The sequence below is a fragment of the Pecten maximus genome, chromosome 19 (genome assembly GCF_902652985.1).
Source record: "Pecten maximus chromosome 19, xPecMax1.1, whole genome shotgun sequence".
NCBI lineage: Eukaryota > Metazoa > Mollusca > Bivalvia > Pectinida > Pectinidae > Pecten > Pecten maximus.
The window spans coordinates 1,370,827-1,391,005 of NC_047033.1; the positions used below are offsets into that span (position 1 = coordinate 1,370,827).

General features: G+C 41.4%; 1 protein-coding gene across 1 annotated transcript in view; it reads left to right on the top strand.

Moving 5' to 3' along the window:
• LOC117317249 (band 3 anion transport protein-like) overlaps positions 1-20,179 on the top strand; it is a 71,129-nt gene that overhangs the window by 17,122 nt on the left and 33,828 nt on the right. The window contains 10 exon segments of the mRNA XM_033871979.1: positions 3,715-3,781; positions 4,269-4,596; positions 5,933-5,962; positions 11,383-11,588; positions 13,985-14,369; positions 14,676-14,766; positions 15,279-15,460; positions 16,660-16,808; positions 17,568-17,748; positions 19,171-19,306. Of these exon segments, the coding sequence (XP_033727870.1) occupies positions 3,746-3,781; positions 4,269-4,596; positions 5,933-5,962; positions 11,383-11,588; positions 13,985-14,369; positions 14,676-14,766; positions 15,279-15,460; positions 16,660-16,808; positions 17,568-17,748; positions 19,171-19,306 (1,724 nt within the window). The 5' untranslated portion in view covers positions 3,715-3,745.

Consider the following 20,179-nt stretch of genomic DNA (forward strand, 5'->3'; position numbering starts at 1 on the left):
AGTATATATAGGTTCACCATACAACTTGTCAGCCTGTCAACACAACTATCTGGGAAGGTAAGGTACGTACATATCATTTAAATTGTTTTCCAAGTATTTTTTTTTTCACACTGCCTGATATTTTGAAGTTGGCCTGGGTGTCTGTAAATAAATGCTGTTTTTGTGATAACCAGTATAGATTACTTGGCAGTTACAGTTATTGACCTGGTAAGTTTTAGAGTTATTAACCTTGTATGTTACACAGGTAAATATCAACTACATCTTGGTCATTTGTTTTAAGCGAATCAGAATGTATAATGTATCCATTTGATGATTTAAAAACACATCCCCAAGAGGTTTATCTCCCTCAGGTAGGCAGACGGATCTGTTGCTGCCTCAATTTTTTCCAACTGGTCAGGAGAATGGGGCTTTTATAGTAAAAAGAGTAGCTAAATAGTGAAATAATGATATCAATAGTATATCATTAACCTAGGGCACTGATAGTTAGAATATCAATTCTTTTAACCTTGAAATTAGATCAAGGACATTTAGTTAATCAAATAAGGTAGTAATTCATCTCAGTATGCATCTGGTAAAATATTGTGACCCCCTGGGAGTTTCTCGGTCCCCAGGAGTCTCTCTGTCCCCAGGAGTCTCTCAGTCCCCAGGAGTCTCTCTGTCCCCAGGAGTCTCTCTGTCCCCAGGAGTCTCTCTGTCCCCAGGAGTCTCTCTGTCCCCAGGAGTCTCTCACTCCCCAGGGGTCTCTCAGTCCAAGGAGTCTCTTGGTCCCCAGGAGTCTCTCTGTCCCCAGGAGTCTCTCTGTCCCCAGGAGTCTCTCTGTCCCCAGGAGTCTCTCACTCCCCAGGGGTCTCTCAGTCCCCAGGAGTCTCTCGGTCCCCAGGAGTCTCTCAGTCCCCAGGAGTCTCTCGGTCCCCAGGCATCTCTTGGTCCCCAGGAGTCTCTCGGTCCCCAGGAGTCTCTCTGTCCCCAGGAATCTCTCGGTCCCCAGGAGTCTCTCGGTCCCCAGGAGTCTCTCGGTCCCCAGGAGTCTCTCTGTCCCGAGGAGTCTCTCTGTCCCCAGGAGTCTCTCTGTCCCCAGGAGTCTCTCTGTCCCCAGGAGTCTCTCTGTCCCAGGAGTCTCTTGGTCCCCAGGAGTCTCTCTGTCCCCAGGAGTCTCTCGGTCCCCAGGAGTCTCTCTGTCCCCAGGAGTCTCTAGGTCCCCAGGAGTCTCTCAGTCCCAGGAGTCTCTCTGTCCCAAGGAGTCTCTCTGTCCCCAGGAGTCTCTCTGTCCCCAGGAGTCTCTAGGTCCCCAGGAGTCTCTCAGTCCCAGGAGTCTCTCAGTCCCCAGGAGTCTCTTTGTCCCCAGGAGTCTCTCGGTCCCCAGGAGTCTCTCGGTCCCCAGGCATCTCTTGGTCCCCAGGAGTCTCTCGGTCCCCAGGAGTCTCTCTGTCCCCAGGAATCTCTCGGTCCCCAGGAGTCTCTCGGTCCCCAGGAGTCTCTCGGTCCCCAGGAGTCTCTCTGTCCCGAGGAGTCTCTCTGTCCCCAGGAGTCTCTCTGTCCCCAGGAGTCTCTCTGTCCCCAGGAGTCTCTCTGTCCCAGGAGTCTCTTGGTCCCCAGGAGTCTCTCTGTCCCCAGGAGTCTCCCGGTCCCCAGGAGTCTCTCTGTCCCCAGGAGTCTCTAGGTCCCCAGGAGTCTCTCAGTCCCAGGAGTCTCTCTGTCCCCAGGAGTCTCTCTGTCCCCAGGAGTCTCTCTGTCCCAGGAGTCTCTCTGTCCCCAGGAGTCTCTCGGTCCCCAGGATTCTCTCAGTCCCCAGGAGTCTCTTTGTCCCCAGGAGTCTCTCTGTCCTCAGGCGTCTCTCTGTCCCCAGGCGTCTCTCAGTCCCCAGGAGTCTCTCAGTCCCCAGGAGTCTCTCAGTCCCCAGGAGTCTCTCTGTCCCCAGGAGTCTCTCTGTCCCCAGGAGTCTCTCAGTCCCCAGGAGTCTCTCTGTCCCCAGGAGTCTCTCTGTCCCCAGGAGTCTCTCTGTCCCCAGGAGTCTCTCACTCCCCAGGAGTCTCTCTGTCCCCAGGAGTCTCTAGGTCCCCAGGAGTCTCTAGGTCCCCAGGAGTCTCTGTCCCCAGGAGTCTCTCTGTCCCCAGGAGTCTCTCTGTCCCCAGGAGTCTCTCTATCCCCAGGAGTCTCTCTGTCCCCGGGAGTCTCTCAGTCCAAGGAGTCTCTCTGTCCCCGGGAGTCTCTCGGTCCCCAGGAGTCTCTCTGTCCCTAGGAGTCTCTCTGTCCCAAGGAGTCTCTCTGTCCCCAGGAGTCTCTCTGTCCCCAGGAGTCTCTCTGTCCCCAGGAGTCTCTCTGTCCCCAGGAGTCTCTCGGTCCCCAGGAGTCTCTCGGTCCCCAGGAGTCTCTCGGTCCCAGGAGTCTCTCTGTCCCAGGAGTCTCTCAGTCCCAGGAGTCTCTCAGTCCCAGGAGTCTCTCTGTCCCAGGAGTCTCTCTGTCCCAGGAGTCTCTAGGTCCCCAGGAGTCTCTCAGTCCCCAGGAGTCTCTCTGTCCCCAGGAGTCTCTCACTCCCCAGGGGTCTCTCAGTCCCAGGAGTCTCTAAATTGTCCCCAGGAGTCTCTCAGTCCCCAGGAGTCTCTCTGTCCCCAGGAGTCTCTCGGTCCCCTTGAGTCTCTCAGTCCCAGGAGTCTCTCTGTCCCCATGAGTCTCTCTGTCCCCAGGAGTCTCTCGGTCCCCAGGAGTCTCTCTGTCCCCAGGAGTCTCTCTGTCCCCAGGAGTCTCTCATTCCCCAGGCGTCTCTTGGTCCCCAGGAGTCTCTCGGTCCCCAGGAGTCTCTCGGTCCCCAGGAGTCTCTCTGTCCCCAGGAGTCTCTCTGTCCCCAGGAGTCTCTCAGTCCCCAGGAGTCTCTCAGTCCCCAGGAGTCTCTCTGTCTCCAGGAGTCTCTCAGTCCCCAGGAGTCTCTCACTCCCCAGGAGTCTCTCACTCCCCAGGAGTCTCTCGGTCCCCAGGAGTCTCTCGGTCCCCAGGAGTCTCTCTGTCCCCAGGAGTCTCTCTGTCCCCAGGAGTCTCTCTGTCCCCAGGAGTCTCTCAGTCCCAGGAGTCTCTCTGTCCCCAGGAGTCTCTCTGTCCCCAGGAGTCTCTCGGTCCCCAGGAGTCTCTCTGTCCCCAGGAGTCTCTCTGTCCCCAGGAGTCTCTCAGTCCCCAGGAGTCTCGGTCCCCAGGAGTCTCTCAGTCCCAGGAGTCTCTCAGTCCCCAGGAGTCTCTTTGTCCCCAGGAGTCTCTCGGTCCCCAGGAGTCTCTCTGTCCCCAGGAGTCTCTCGGTCCCAGGAGTCTCTCGGTCCCCAGGAGTCTCTCTGTCCCCAGGAGTCTCTAGGTTGTTTTACAGCACATTTGACCCCGGAGGGTTACATTGACTTGTTTACTGTCACTTGGTATCTTTTGTGATGTCATTAATTATTAATATCTTGATGTGACAGGGTCAGTGTCATTATTAACTATCTAGTACTGACTTCTTATGTAAAAATGAGAATTTCTCAGATGGTGTTTTGTCAATCAAATTGAGGTTTTGATACTGTTTCAAATGAATTTATATGAGAAAGTTTGCAGTATTTACCATATAAATTTGTTTATAATATCTATGATAAATTTATGTATAAATATATATTGACATCTTTATATCAACATGATTTCAGCATCAGTCAGTAATATTTGCCACATATTTAAGTATTTGCCTTGTTTGTGTATTTGCAGTATTTGCCATCCATAGTTTGCCGATGACATAATGGCCCTGCTTGGGAGGGATAATAGTGAGGACCTTGTAAGTATATACTTTTTGTAGGATTGGAACCATGTAGCACATCCTCTTTCACAACATAAAAACATCCCCCATCAACCATCCAAACACGTATCCCCTAGGTACACACACTAACACCCCTAATGGTCCAGGCACCATGAATCATATGCACTCCCTCAAATTGTGTATTTAATTCCATCATTAAGTGCCATAATGATAGGCATATCAGGACTGATTGCTACATGTATATCAAATGTTGTGTAGATAAAAGTATAATTAAATCAAAATAGATAATTCATCAAACACTACCTGGTACATTTAAAAATGGAAAGCTTAAATAAAAAAAAAATGACAATGAAAATTATGAATGAAGTATCATCCTGAATTTACATTGGTGAAAAACTCAGATTTGCTCCTGAAATATGTTAATTTGTATTGAAATTTATGTTGTAAATGTACATTGGCACATTAAATGTTCTTATATTACATAAGTGATGTGATTTCTCCCTAGAATTATCCGGAGGAGGCTCAACCTCTGACTAGCCCAGGCGCTTTAGAGGATGAGCTGAATATCTCTCATGATGATTCTGTTGTCATCGTACAAGATCCTAGTTCTTCTCACGTCGTTGATATCCATGGAGACCAACTGCGCGCTAAGGAGCGCCAACGAAAAGAAGATTTTAACGACGATGTAGAAAAAATGTTTGAACTTCCCAAGAAGTTTGACATTTCTTCTCTGATATCGGGATCACCGGCAGTCGTCTCTGAGCAGCAAACCCCTGAACATGTCGCCACTACACACGGGGAGACAAGGCTGTATCGTGAAGAGGACTATACAAGTAAGTTGTCTCCCCTTATCTGTAATTGATGCTGTAGGATAATAACAGGTAATGGTTTATGTAAACACCTAAGGTGGGTATCAAACATACAGTGTAAGTTATCTCCCCTTAACTGTGGTTAATACCACAGCATAAGTTATCTCCCCTTAACTGTGGTTAATACCACATCATAAGTTATCTCCCTTTAATTTTGGTTAATACCACAGCATAAGTTATCTCCCCTTAACTTTGGTTAATACTACAGCATAAGTTATCTCCCCTTAACTTTGGTTAATACTACAGTGTAAGTTATCTCCCCTTAACTGTGGTTAATACCACAACATAAGTTATCTCCCCTTAACTGTGGTTAATACTACAGCATAAGTTATCTCCCCTTAACTGTGGTTAATACCACAACATAAGTTATCTCCCCTTAACTTTGGTTAATACCACAGCATAAGTTATCTCCCCTTAACTTTGGCTAATACCACAACATAAGTTATCTCCCCTTAACTTTGGTTAATACCACAACATAAGTTATCTCCCCTTAACTTTGGTTAATACCACAGCATAAGTTATCTCCCCTTAACTTTGGTTAATACTACATCATAAGTTATCTCCCCTTAACTTTGGTTAATACCACATCATAAGTTATCTCCCCTTAGTTGAGGTCAATACTGTATGATTATAAGGTTATGGTTTGTGTTAACACCTAAGGTGGGTATCAACCTACAGCATAAGTTATCTCCCCTTAACTGTGGTAAAATATTATCAAACTATAATGGTCACAGATACACTAAGTCAATTTTAATAATTTCTTTACAACATATGCTTTTAACCCACTGATCTGTATAATGTCTTCAGATCCTTTGTTTTTTTTTAATATCACATATTTCCCTTTATGTCAGATTTTCTTTCAAATGTTACACGACAGAAACTCAGGAATCGGAGTATTTTTGAAATGTTAATTTAATTATGGTAAATAAAGTCTGATTGTAAATGAAACAAAGGAAAATCAAGCCATCCAGTAAAAGGTTGATATGTGATTATATATATGTTCAATGCTACACTTTAATGTTGATTGAGTGAGAGACATAATTTCATGCACTGATACATTAATACATTAATTCAAATTTCAGCACTTTTACATTTTCAGAATTGGAGTATGGTTTAAATTACAATATATGTTCAACAAAACAATACATAGATATTGAAGCTTTAATTGTACAAACTTATCATTTGATGCCATGTTTTCAGGACAGAATTCACTAAAATTAGATTGATACTAAAACATGTCTGGTCACATGACAGGTGAGATTTAAGTGAATTTCTATAAATGGTCGACTTTTGACTACAGGTGGTCTGTCAGTAGAAATGTCGTCCATGGGTAAGTTTGATGTTCACAGCACGTAATGTTGTCATTAATGGTCTCAACATTTCAATGTTTGCTTACAATGTTAACCTCTGTTTTGTGAGATTTTAGGCAGTAGCTATCCAAGACCCTTGTACGATTGAATTGTACCTGATTTTTGTTTTGACGTATTATATAGAAATCTTACATATTGTACCTTGTAATTTTGAGCTTTACCTGTGATTAGGGTAACAAGGTTATGGAAAGCTGAAACCCTTATACTTGCTGAATTTTACCTGAGTTTTGGTAACAGGGTAATAGAAATCCCTAAACCCCCTACACCATCAAGTTCTACCAAAGTTTGGTGACAAGTTCATAGAAGTTTAAAACCCTTATACCCTTGATTTTTACCTGAGTTTTGGTGACAAGTCAGTTATAGTGATTAAACCCTTGTACCGTTGATTTTTCCCTAAATTTTTGTATCAGGGTTATAGAAATCTAAAACCCTTAAGTTGAGTTTCAGATTGATTAGACAGTTAAAATTAAAATCTGAATTTCAGAGATATGTATGAGGCAAAATTAAAAACGTTGAATTTCAGATATATGTTTGTGGCATATTACAGGAGTTTTCAGGATGAGTCAGTAGAAATCCAAGATCCTTTTACCGTTTAAATTTAGTTGAATTTTGGGGATATTAAACCTATTTATTAGCTTTTTATATGGATTAAGTTTTATTGATATAACTGCCTGAGCTTTAGGGACAGTAGGTAGAAATCTCAGGCCCTTAACACATGGTTCAGTAAGATATAATTAAGCTTCCCGATATGAAAAATCAAACAAGAACATTTTGATAATTAAAATCCTCTAATACTGACAGTATTTTACACTATAATGGTGGCATGGCAACAGAATCCAAGGTTTTAATATAATGCTGCTTGATTTTTACCTGAGATTTGAAGCCAACAGAAAACAATCCTGATAACAATGGGCACTATAGAGGATAGAAATGGTGATAATCATTACTGGCGTTCTGTCTAGATCAGTTTCTGGTATTAGATGTGTTTCCAACATCATACTAACGGCTATAAACTCCCATTCCCTTAGTTGGTCCCTAATTTGGGGCCATATCTGTATGGTACCTAGCTGTGTGAAAATTGATTTTGCTTTTCTCATTATTTTCTATAGAATGGATTGAAACTGGAATAACATTTAGTACTGATTGCTTTATCTCTGAATGATTTGATTAGTCACCTGTTTGTGTGGTCATTAAGTATGTATGCTACCTTACACTTTGTACCAGGTCCTGTGTTATTTTTTTCCTTTTGGAGTTATCTCCCTTTATATGCATGCATTGTTGCATAACTTTTATCACCCAGGGTCATTTTGAAGTTGGGTCTTATTGTAGTAGTTGGTAACTACCTCACTGAACAACATACAAGAGGCCCATCACATGCCATCCAGAGCAATGAGGGCAAAGTGTCTTGCCCAAGGACACAACCATGACAGCACAGAACCGAAGAGTTTTAGAACAGTAAATGCAGCCAATTTAAACATCATATAAGACATATTAGTTGAAAACATTTAATTTGTTTTGTATCCATACTGCAAAGAAAAAATCTTACTGTTTTTCATGCAATACAATTGGACTTAAGTCAAGAGTGTATTTTTTTTTAAATTGTCAAGAAATTTTCTCAAACATTCCTGGTATTCAAATTTCCTCAAATGACACCAAATCAGATATAGATATGTATAATCAGGAACTTAAAGACCTTATGTAATACTCAGTTATTGTTAAATCAGGAAAATTATGTACTTTTACAAAAATCAATCCATATTTTACCAAATCCTGACGTTAGACAGAATTATTCAGACAGAAGGGGAGATTATCCATGTTTAGGTAGCATACATCCTTAATACCTTTAATTTACTGAGTTTTGAATTAACAGTTACAAATTGGTTTGTTACATGTTCTGAATTTTAATTTTCTCTCAGATACATCCCTTGTCATGCAGTACTTTAACCAATGTTAGCACGATCTGATGGCTTGTCTCTATATATAGTCCTACCTTGCCCTTTTGACCTTGACCCTAATTTTACCTGTTTGTCTATTTCTGTATCAAAGTTTGAGTATGTGATAACAATGCATCTTTCACTTCTCTCCATCATACTTCATTATTTTCACAATTTTTGTGTTGAAAAATAATTTTGATAGACTAATAAACCCTGGTAACTACACTGATATAATGATAGACTTTACAATAGGAAATGTCATGGACTTCATTAATTGGCAGTCCAAGATCATCTTGTTAAGATCTGATTATAGAGCAAATCTCCTTCTGCATGGATGTAAATATTTATATTAGCATTTTTGTAAGAAAATTATATTTTTAACATCAGATTCTCAGCTTTAAGAAAAGGGTTTGAAAAAATTAAAAAAAACATACATGTGTGATACTATTAACGTAATCTTTCTTTTTTTTATTTCAATGTATACACTTGCTATTTCTTCCAGTTTGGGAGAGAAACTCACCATTTTGGACCCAAAATGAATTCACACATTATCATTAAAACTTGTGTATTGTTCATTATTTTAAAATGTCTAACAAAAAGATCAAGTTGATTAAACTATAGTATATAGTTTTAAGCTTTGTCAAGCAGCAGTTTGTATATTTACTTTTCTTAGCCTTTATTGACAATGCAAGCATTTGCAATTCTTTCCCAATGGATGGAAATTCCCAAGAAGTTAGCAAGTGTATCCAAGACATGTTGTGTTGTTGGTTGTTGTGTGTTGTACACAGATTAGGACTGCCCTACATACCTGGAGGTATCCTAACCTGGCCAGGGTAAAGGACTTCCTACACACCTGGAGGTACCCTAACCTGGCCAGGGTAAAGGACTTCCTACACACCTGGAGGTATCCTAACCTGGCCAGGGTAAAGGACTTCCTACACACCTGGAGGTACCCTAACCTGGCCAGGGTAAAGGACCGCCCTACATACCTGGAGGTACCCTAACCTGGCCAGGGTAAAGGATTTCCTACATACCTGGAGGTATCCTAACCTGGCCAGGGTAAAGGACTTCCTACACACCTGGAGGTACCCTAACCTGGCCAGGGTAAAGGACCGCCCTACACACCTGGAGGTATCCTAACCTGGCCAGGGTAAAGGACCGCCCTACACACCTGGAGGTACCCTAACCAGGCCAGGGTAAAGGACCGCCCTACACACCTGGAGGTATCCTAACCTGGCCAGGGTAAAGGACCGCCCTACACACCTGGAGGTATCCTAACCTGGCCAGGGTAAAGCACCGCCCTACACACCTGGAGGTACCCTAACCAGGCCAGGGTAAAGGACCGCCCTACACACCTGGATGTATCCTAACCTGGCCAGGGTAAAGGACCGCCCTACACACCTGGAGGTACCCTAACCTGGCCAGGGTAAAGGATTTCCTACACACCTGGAGGTATCCTAACCTGGCCAGGGTAAAGGACCGCCCTACACACCTGGAGGTACCCTTACCTGGCCAGGGTAAAGGACCGCCCTACACACCTGGAGGTATCCTAACCTGGCCAGGGTAAAGGACCGCCCTACACACCTGGAGGTATCCTCGCCTGGCCAGGGTAAAGGACTGCCCTACACACCTGGAGGTATCCTTACCTGGCCAGGGTAAAGGACCGCCCTACACACCTGGAGGTATCCTAACCTGGCCAGGGTAAAGGACCGCCCTACACACCTGGAGGTATCCTTACCTGGCCAGGGTAAAGGACCGCCCTACACACCTGGAGGTATCCTTACCTGGCCAGGGTAAAGGACCGCCCTACACACCTGGAGGTATCCTAACCTGGCCAGGGTAAAGGACCGCCCTACACACCTGGAGGTATCCTTACCTGGCCAGGGTAAAGGACCGTCCTACACACCTGGAGGTATCCTAACCTGGCCACGGTAAAGGACCGCCCTACACACCTGGAGGTATCCTAACCTGGCCACGGTAAAGGACCACCCTACACACCTGATGGTATCCAAACCTGGCCAGAGTAAAGGACCGCCCTACACACCTGGAGGTATCCAAACCTGGCCAGGGTAAAGGACCGCCCTACACACCTGGAGGTACCCTTACCTGGCCAGGGTAAAGGACCGCCCTACACACCTGGAGGTACCCTTACCTGGCCAGGGTAAAGGACCGCCCTACACACCTGGAGGTACCCTAACCTGGCCAGGGTAAAGGACCGCCCTACACACCTGGAGGTACCCTTACCTGGCCAGGGTAAAGGACCGCCCTACACACCTGGAGGTACCCTTACCTGGCCAGGGTAAAGGACCGCCCTACACACCTGGAGGTACCCTTACCTGGCCAGGGTAAAGGACCGCCCTACACACCTGGAGGTACCCTAACCTGGCCAGGGTAAAGGACCGCCCTACACACCTGGAGGTACCCTTACCTGGCCAGGCTAAAGGACCGCCCTACACACCTGGAGGTACCCTTACCTGGCCAGGGTAAAGGACCGCCCTACACACCTGGAGGTACCCTTACCTGGCCAGAGTAAAGGACCGCCCTACACACCTGGAGGTACCCTAACCTGGCCAGGGTAAAGGACCGCCCTACACACCTGGTGGTATCCTAACCTGGCCAGGGTAAAGGACCGCCCTACACACCTGGAGGTACCCTTACCTGGCCAGGGTAAAGGACCGCCCTACACACCTGGAGGTATCCTTACCTGGCCAGGGTAAAGGACCGCCCTACACACCTGGAGGTACCCTTACCTGGCCAGGGTAAATGACCGCCCTACACACCTGGAGGTATCCTAACCTGGCCAGGGTAAAGGACCACCCTACACACCTGGAGGTACCCTTACCTGGCCAGGGTAAAGGACCGCCCTACATACCTGGAGGTATCCTAACCTGGCCAGGGTAAAGGACCACCCTACACACCTGGAGGTACCCTTACCTGGCCAGGGTAAAGGACCGCCCTACACACCTGGAGGTATCACATGTATCATATAACTTATAGAACCTGTATAGTTGATCTTCCTACACTTGGATTGCTTCCTTTTGTAGAGTTAAATGTAGAGATGTTTTGATGTATCAAATTAAGCATGTAGTATTGTTGTTGTTTAGAGTGATCATTTTACCTTTGAGGTCAAAACACCGTACTACATGAGTATGGATATCTTTGATTACTTTTATTCTTTTCCTGTTTTGGTCTCTCCGTATCTTATATGAGTTTGAAAGTCTTTTATCCTTTGATTAGATATCTAAACAATAATACATGTCTTTTTTTTTACGACTTATTTTCATGCATAACCTGGCTTAAGCTGGAAAAAAAGGAATTTATAAGTAAATCATTCTAAACTCGAGATAGCAATATAATCTATTTTTCTCAGCAAATGTATGATCAGAATGTATAATTGATTAATTTTGCCTTGACCTTGACCTGTTGGTTTGACTATTGTGTGACAGGTCATCGCCGTGACTCCTTCCCCCACATCCATCACCCTCTCAAGGCACTACGCAGCAGCCGTTCCAGTAAGAGTATCAGGGATGATAAACCAAAGAAGAAGAAGAAGAAAAAGAAGAAGAGGAAGATGCATACTGTTAAGAGTTTCCCATCACGATCCGCCACTCTGTCCCCGCCGATCCCTGAAGTGGAGGTCGAGGAATATGATGTATGTCAGACAGAATATGAATATGTCTATCTCAGTACCTCTCATAATATCATGTGTATATTAATTACAGCCGAACACAAACAAATTTGGACCTATACATTTCTTTTATTTCACCTGACTGAAGGGCATTATATCACGCCAGCAGCATGCTGTGGTGAAGGTTACCAATTTTATGTAGGTTAATGACCTTGACCTTCTGTCTACAGGGGTCAAAAATGGTAAAACCTTTAAGTACATGTAACTTCTGGTTAAAGATAAGGACAAGGGTCATGATACTGGTCCAGTAGCATAATGATATGATTGGCTACAAAGATTGTTTACATAAATGACATGGACCTACTTTCAAATAATAAGAATTATCACACAATTTCTTCTCTGTATATTCAAATGGGGCCAATATATACATAATATGTACGTACAATAGGTGTTATGGAAGATTACAAAATCAATTTGTTCAAATGTATAAATAGATGATTAGCTTTATTGCATTTTTGCCAGTGAAATATAGAAATTTATCAAAACTTATGTGCAGTGAAGATATAAGATTTTGCAGTGAAAATATAAGTTTATTCAGTGAAAATATATAAGTTTTTTGTCCAATCAAAGCAAACTTTTGTATTCACCGCATTGAAACTTGCTGATTTTTCCAATCAAAGGGAAGATAGATAAATGGGTTATTTTGCTGTATTTCTGAAATATTCAGACTAGTTTTTGACAAAATACTCACTAGATGTTAGTTTTCATGCACAGATTCTCCGATAACAGCAGAAAACTCGTGGAGTAACTTCATCATGAATTATAATGTTACTGACTTTTTGACACTAATAAATTTGTTTTCAATTTTGTTTTTTAGCATAAAAATATAATAAAAAAAGTGGTTTGCCTTTGAATATAGCACATATTTCACAAGTATGACAAAATATTTCGATATTTTTCACTCATCGTTCGCACTCGTGGAAATACGGTAAACCTCCGGTTAGTTCGAACAAAATTAAATAAATATTGACAAACCTGTTCGAATTATTCAAAATTATGCTTCAGAAAATAAGCGCGAGTTCGAACTATTCGAGTCAATATCGGCGAAAATCTCGGCAGAGTAAAATCATTAGACACAAACACATCCATCGTAAATCTGATACGTAACAACGGCAGCCTGAACAATGGCACATTTATAAGTAAGTAAAATGATAGTATTATAATTATGATGGTTATTGCGCGAAGCTGCTCGGTTAATGCGTAGCTACAGTACCCAAAACAGTACAGTACATGTTTCATTTGTGACACAAAAGTTTAGCATTTGTACAGTATATTCTCTGCATGGTTATATTTTTTATCTGAATCAGAAACTGTCGCTATGTTATTGTAATAAATGGTCTCTTTAATACATCAAAATCAGTCTACATAACCTGTTGCGTTTACGAAAGCACTACTGTAAAAATAGGCGATATATGTTGGTAAAATTAGGTCAAAACATCAACATGTCTGCTTTTAAATATGCCCAGTCGTATTATCTACCAAACATAGTTGATACCTGCAAAATTATCCATCACTAATTGGGACACCTGTGGATTGTTTTGACTGGATATGAATGCTTTTCACGTCACTCAGCACGATCGGGCAGCCGATCCTTTCAACTTTACCGCAAGCGACACCTCGCGTGGCCTGCTTACCTAGCGTGAGGTCGCAGGTTTTCAGGTATTACCTTGGTTGGCAATACTTAAGAGATGTCTAGTCACAATTAAATAATCATAATGCTAAATTAACACTAGTTATATGTGAAAATACACGGACGATTTCTTAGTTTGCCATACAGCGCGAATACAAATATCGCATGTTATTTATACATTGTCAGGGCCTAAATTTGCAATCAGCTGTCTCGTGCGTGGTGTATTTTGCAATGTAAAAAAAACTGAATTAACGCTAAAATATGTGGCATATATTAAATCACAGACGCATTCTAATGATCACGCATACAATCTTATAACCTAAACGTGCCTGTTGATCAAATTTAAGTCTTGGCATTTTTTCTGGGCCGGTCATTGGGGCCGAGTCGTCGCGAGCTTTCAATGGAGTTTGCCGAAAAAAATCTTACTTTACGTTCTTCATTTGACAAGTTCGAACTATCCGAAATGGTGTCAGTTATAAACAGCCAGAGTTCGAACTATTACTAGCTAAAAAATTATTGTTTTTCTAGAAAAAAATGTGTGTTCGAACTATCCGCGACTTATATTCGAACTATTCGAATTAATCGGAGGTTTACCGTATCGATATTCTGTCATACTCGTGAAATATATATCATATTCAACAGGAAACCATTCAATATCCTCTATTTCTTTCATATTTGTATCTAAGCATCCAGATCTTAATGCTGTATATAATGTTTATCTCTTCGATAGATTTCCCCGCCAGGATCTTCATCTTCATCTTTATCAAGCGATGACTTTGACGACTACAGGGGAGAGGATGAAATTGACACACATCTGCTTGTCCCTCCGGATCACCAGATCAATCTTAAGGAGCAGATTTCGTCTCCATCCTCTAACGAAGACTACAAGGTCGGTTTTTATATCGGTGAGAGGTCAACTTCCCCCATTCACGAGTTAGACAAAGGGAAGAAAGACAAGAAAGAAGAGGCGAAAGCTTCCTCTCCAGATAAAATATTTTATGTCGGAGATTATGCTGATGAACCCCTGCTGTCCCCATCAGCAAATCACGACCGACGCCAAAGTGACTTTGGAATTAGCTATGAAGAGCCGAAGATGAGCGTCAAGTTTTCTATAGGTAAGATCCTTTTCTCCCTCTTACTTCGGACAAGTTTGGCTGTCAATATAAAATCTGTGAATTTGTGGACACATTAAAGTTACAATGTATTACAGGTGTAAATATGAAATCTGTGATTTGTTGACAACCTACAATGTATTACAGGTGCACACGTAGATATGAAATCTATGAATTTGTTGACACAAGTTACAATGTATTACATGTGTAGATATGAAATCTATGAATTTGTTGACACAAGTTACAATGTATTACAGGTGTAGATATGAAATCTATGAATTTGTTGACACAAGTTACCATGTATTACAGGTGCTGAGGACAGTACCCCAACACTGAAGAGTGCTTCCTCCTCTGTTAGTCAGGTTGATGCATCTAACAATTCACTTCATCCTTCAAGTCGGTAAGTTAAAAGGTCAATAATGTCAAGGTCAATAGCACTTGTCAAGATGAACAGAATGATTCACTTCACTGGGAAAATTTAATGTTTAAAATTTGTACACTTTAAAAGTCTTTCTGGCAAATTGAACAAGGCATCCCTGTCTACATGTTTATCACACAGGAGTAAAAGACTGTTACTGTGTGAGGCAATCTCCACAAATAATGTTACATTTTAGTAAGATTCTCTACCATTCTCACCCTTCAGGCTATAGCTTGACAAAGTGCAATTCTTACCCTCCAGCCTTCGGGCTTCATTACAGAGAATCCTTCTCATCCAACATATCAGAGATACTAGGATATGAGAGGGGGAGTATATCATAACACTACTAATATACAGACAATGAGTGATTTACTAGAATAATGCCTTTAAAGTGATTTATATTACATTATTGTTGCCCACTTGATATATAATTTGGATACATCACATGTCAGCTAGGATATCATCATAAGAATGTGTTCACTTCAATCCTACAGATCTGAGCCAAGAATCCATAAACATCGTCACAAACATCACCACGATCCCTTCAAACAGGAAGATCTGCTCCTACGCCGACAGATTGGGAGCGAAGTTAAGATGGAGGACTATATCAGACATGTCCCCACGGAAACCGAGGAAGCCATTTTACTACAGAAAGCTGATTTGGATGACATGTCCAGTATGTTCACATAATTTTGTGACAGTACTGAATACATACTTCATGATATTATTGAAAATGCACAGCAATTGAAAGTGTCAACAACGGCAAATTTAACTTTTTTTTGGCATTCCCGGGGGAGACTGTACATTCGAAGTTAGATTTAAGCCATAACCTGTACATACTTTAGGCATGGTTTTGATAAACTATGTACTGGAATTGAATTATCAATGATTTTTGCTGATTGTTTATGTAAAAATTTGGTTGCAATTGCTTGATTGTTAGGGACATTTCAGTTACTGTTAATGTATAATATAGCTGTTGTGATAGCATTTACTGTTAATGGATAATATCGCTGTTGTGATAGCATTTACTGTTAATGGATAATATAGCTGTTGTGATAGCAGTTACTGTTAATGGATAATATAGCTGTTGTGATAGCAGTTACTGTTAATGGATAATATCGCTGTTGTGATAGCAGTTACTGTTAATGGATAATATCGCTGTTGTGATAGCATTTACTGTTAATGGATAATATAGCTGTTGTGATAGGAACAGGCTGGTATGGCTTGTACATGTAATGTTAAATATGGTCACTCGGCTGACAGAGGATATGCTTCTTTAACTTGGGTTGGTGTCTGCTGATGGAGAGGGTCAGTGTGGCTTTTACATAGTGTTAAATACGGCTTCTGTCACTCCACTGACAGACCAGGTTGGTGTGGTTTTTAATAGTGTTAAATATGGCCTCAGTCAATCTGCTGATGGACCAGGTTGGGGGGGGGGGGGGGGGGGGGGGGGGGGGGTACATGGTGTTAAATATGGCCTCTGTCACTCTGCTGATGGAGAGGGTCGCTGTGGCTTGTACATAGTGTTACAGCCTCTGTCAATCTGCTGATGGAGAGGGTCCCTGTGGCTTGTACATAGTGTTACGGCCTCTGTCACTCAGCTGATGGAGCCTGCTTCTTTGGCTCAGGAGGCACAGAGCTGTGGCTTATCATGCCAGAGTCTGATATCTGTCCTAGCACTCAGCATGAATATGTTTTATCCTGTTTTTCTCATCGTATGGTAAAGAGTGAAGCATTTTTCTTGGAAGCTGTAACCGGTAATTCACAATTAGGAATTGTTTCCTGTGAGTTGAAATAGTATAGAGTATGAAGATATGATGTTGTCATTTTCTCAAAATAAAATTATTGTAATAAAAAAGTATGTTTATTTGACAGGCCATCGCTTTGAGAATGTGCGTGGAATACGACGTCACAAAATAGCCAAGCACAATGCTGTAGCCTCCATAGTCCACATAGGGAAATCTGACAGGGGCAAAAAGAAACCAATCCTGAAGAAAAAGAAAATTGACCACAGTCCTCACGAGGTAACAAATTTGTTTCTTAAAAAATAAAAGAATTATTAATGATCAAGGAGTAATAATAAGTTACGAATTAAACAGGTTGTTATTCACAATTTTGCTGAAGTTCTCATTAAAAATGACTTATATTGTATGGAGATATTTAGTTTTCTCAGGAAGCCTGATGTTCTCATATAGATATCATGATTCATGATACAAAAAAATACCTGCCAGTAATTTAACCGAGGGGGGAGGGGGGGCTATGGGTTAAAATGTCCTCTTCAGTCTAGCATCAAAGTGGCTTCATTAATCCTTGGGGGATTTTTATCAAACTTTATGCACTCAAAGAACCATAATATCTTGGACAATTATGAATTTCTGGGTTTTTAGGTGAAGTCACTGTTACTATTTTTAGGGGTCATGTCTAGTAGACTTTTTTATGAGTAAACGATAGTTCTGAAACAGACTTGACACAAACACTTCGTTGTAATAATCTCTCATTATTCAAGGTAAAGTTTTTTTTTAGATAATACTGAGTGATCCAATGGCATTCATAGACATACCAATTAAATATTTACAGAGCACTTGAAACAAAAATATTCATATACATGTAGACAATTTTTCTAAAATTGTCCAAATTTTAATTCTAAAAAACCGTCTTATTTTTTTGAAAATATGTTCCTTTGAAAAATCTGTACAGAGTATGAAGACAGGTTTTGAAATTTGTATGGGTCATGTTAAAAAAACCAATCCAGTACAAATGAGTATTTCTTCACACCTGTGCAGGTGTTTGTCGAGCTTGACGAGTTATACCTAGGAGATCACAATGACTTTGAATGGCGAGAGAAGGCTAGGTGGATCAAGTTTGAGGAGGATGTTGAAGAAGGAGCGGAGAGATGGGGCAAACCCCACGTCGCCTCGCTGTCATTTCACAGTCTTCTGGAGCTCCGACGAGGGCTAGAGAATGGTACGTCTGGTATTTATATCTCTGTCAATGAATGGCTGAGAGATGGGGTAAATCCCACGTAGCCTCACTGTCATTTCACAGTCTTCTCATGCTCTGAGGAAGGTTGATTGAGAGTGGTATGTCTGGATCGTAAAAGTTGGTTACCTGAGTGTATGCCTTTCACAGCTAAATAGATAGACTGGAGATTGGTATTTCTCAAAAGTATGTGTTTCAATTTGTTTATCACGGTCCAGGGTCGAGGGCAGGCTTTCTGTAATATACTTAATTAAGGGTTCACTGAGGTGGTGTCTTGTATCAAAAATAGGTCAAACTGATCTTACATTTTGACCTTTGACCTACACCAAAGAAAAAGGTTTGTCCTTACTATATCTCTTACTCTACTATAGTCACTGGAGCTTCATACTTGGGGTACAGGTTCACCTTATTTATTACAAATCAATACCTGTGAACTCTTATAGCATATATATAAATTCACGTCTGGTGGGTACACCCCAATTTGTCTTGTTGTTTATAAGCTTATATCATCCTATTGTCTCTACATTGTCCTATTGTCTCTACATTGTCCTATTGTCTCTACATTGTCCTATTGTCTCTACATTGTCCTATTGTCTCTACATTGTCCTGTTGTCTCTACATTGTCCTATTGTCTCTACATTGTACTATTGTCTCTACATTGTCCTGTTGTCTGTACATTGTACTATTGTCTCTACATTGTCCTGTTGTCTCTACATTGTCCTGTTGTCTCTACATTGTCTTGTTGTCTCTACATTGTCCTATTGTCTCTACATTGTCCTGTTGTCTCTACATTGTCCTGTTGTCTCTACATTGTCTTGTTGTCTCTACATTGTCCTGTTGTCTGTACATTGTCCTGTTGTCTCTACATTGTCCTGTTGTCTCTACATTGTCCTGTTGTCTCTGCATTGTCCTATTGTCTCTACATTGTCCTATTGTCTCTACATTGTCTTGTTGTCTCTACATTGTCCTGTTGTCTGTACATTGTCCTGTTGTCTGTACATTGTCCTGTTGTCTGTACATTGTCCTGTTGTCTGTACATTGTCCTGTTGTCTCTACATTGTCCTATTGTCTCTACATTGTCCTGTTGTCTCTACATTGTCCTATTGTCTCTACATTGTCCTATTGTCTCTACATTGTACTATTGTCTCTACATTATCCTATTGTCTCTACATTGTCTTGTTGTCTCTACAATGTCCTATTGTCTCTACATTGTCCTATTGTCTCTACATTGTCCTATTGTCTCTACATTGTCCTATTGTCTCTACATTGTCCTGTTGTCTCTACATTGTCCTATTGTCTCTACATTGTCCTATTGTCTCTACATTGTTCTATTGTCTCTACATTGTTCTATTGTCTCTACATTGTCCTATTGTCTCTACATTGTCCTATTGTCTCTACATTGTCCAGGGTGTCTGCTGCTTGACCTTGATGCCTCTGACTTACCAACAATTGTGAATAGTGTCATTGACTCCATGATTGTACACGACCAGCTACGACCAGAGAACAAGGGGAACGTACTCCGCACGCTTCTTCTCAAACATAGGTTTGTATTTATCACTCATAACTTGATTACTAAACAGTCTTAGTAAGAATGTATAAAGCACTTTATGCTGCTATTTGAATGCTTGATGTTTTCATTACAAATTTTTGTGAAATTTGAATTCTATTTTAGCCGATGTTTATCTGTGCCTATTTTGTTTCTTGTTTCAAGCTGACATAGACATATGATTTTGCCAGTATTTTTCAATTGCTGTGTTTGAGAGCCTATCCCCGGTAGTCTGATGTGTGACGTCCATGCATGGGTGTGGAATGTGAAGTCATTTATTTGACATTACGATCAGATTAAAGGTTTATAGATCAACCAACGTCCTCACTAACTGTGTAGGTTAAGACATATAGTTAAGGTTTTAACCTCAAATATATCCTACGGTGTGTTCAAATTGATGCTTTGCTGTTAGGAAGCTTTCTGCACCTCAATCAAACGTTCTCGTGATTTCTACGTGATGGATTGATTAATATGCACCTCCAATGCACTTTGACATGTCACAATATATGTGTTGATACTGTCAAAGAAATCAAAATCACCGACATATTTTGTCTTTTATCTTTGTTGTTAGAATCCATCTGTAGATAGGTTTGGTTGTATCATATCAATTATGTCAATTACATCAAAAACAGAAAAGGAAAAGTATTATTGATGAAAAAAACAGATATATTTTCACTCACTTTTTTCAATTTTGGATTTTTCAATCCACAAATTCTTATTTTTCACTTTTGTTTCTTTTTCATTCTTAGATATAACTTTCACTCACAAAAAAATGATATATACAGAATTTTGATGTACTTTAGGCATACATCAAAATATTAAAGACAATTTGGTAAAGATGCTAATTGGAAAAAAAGGATGTCACAGATT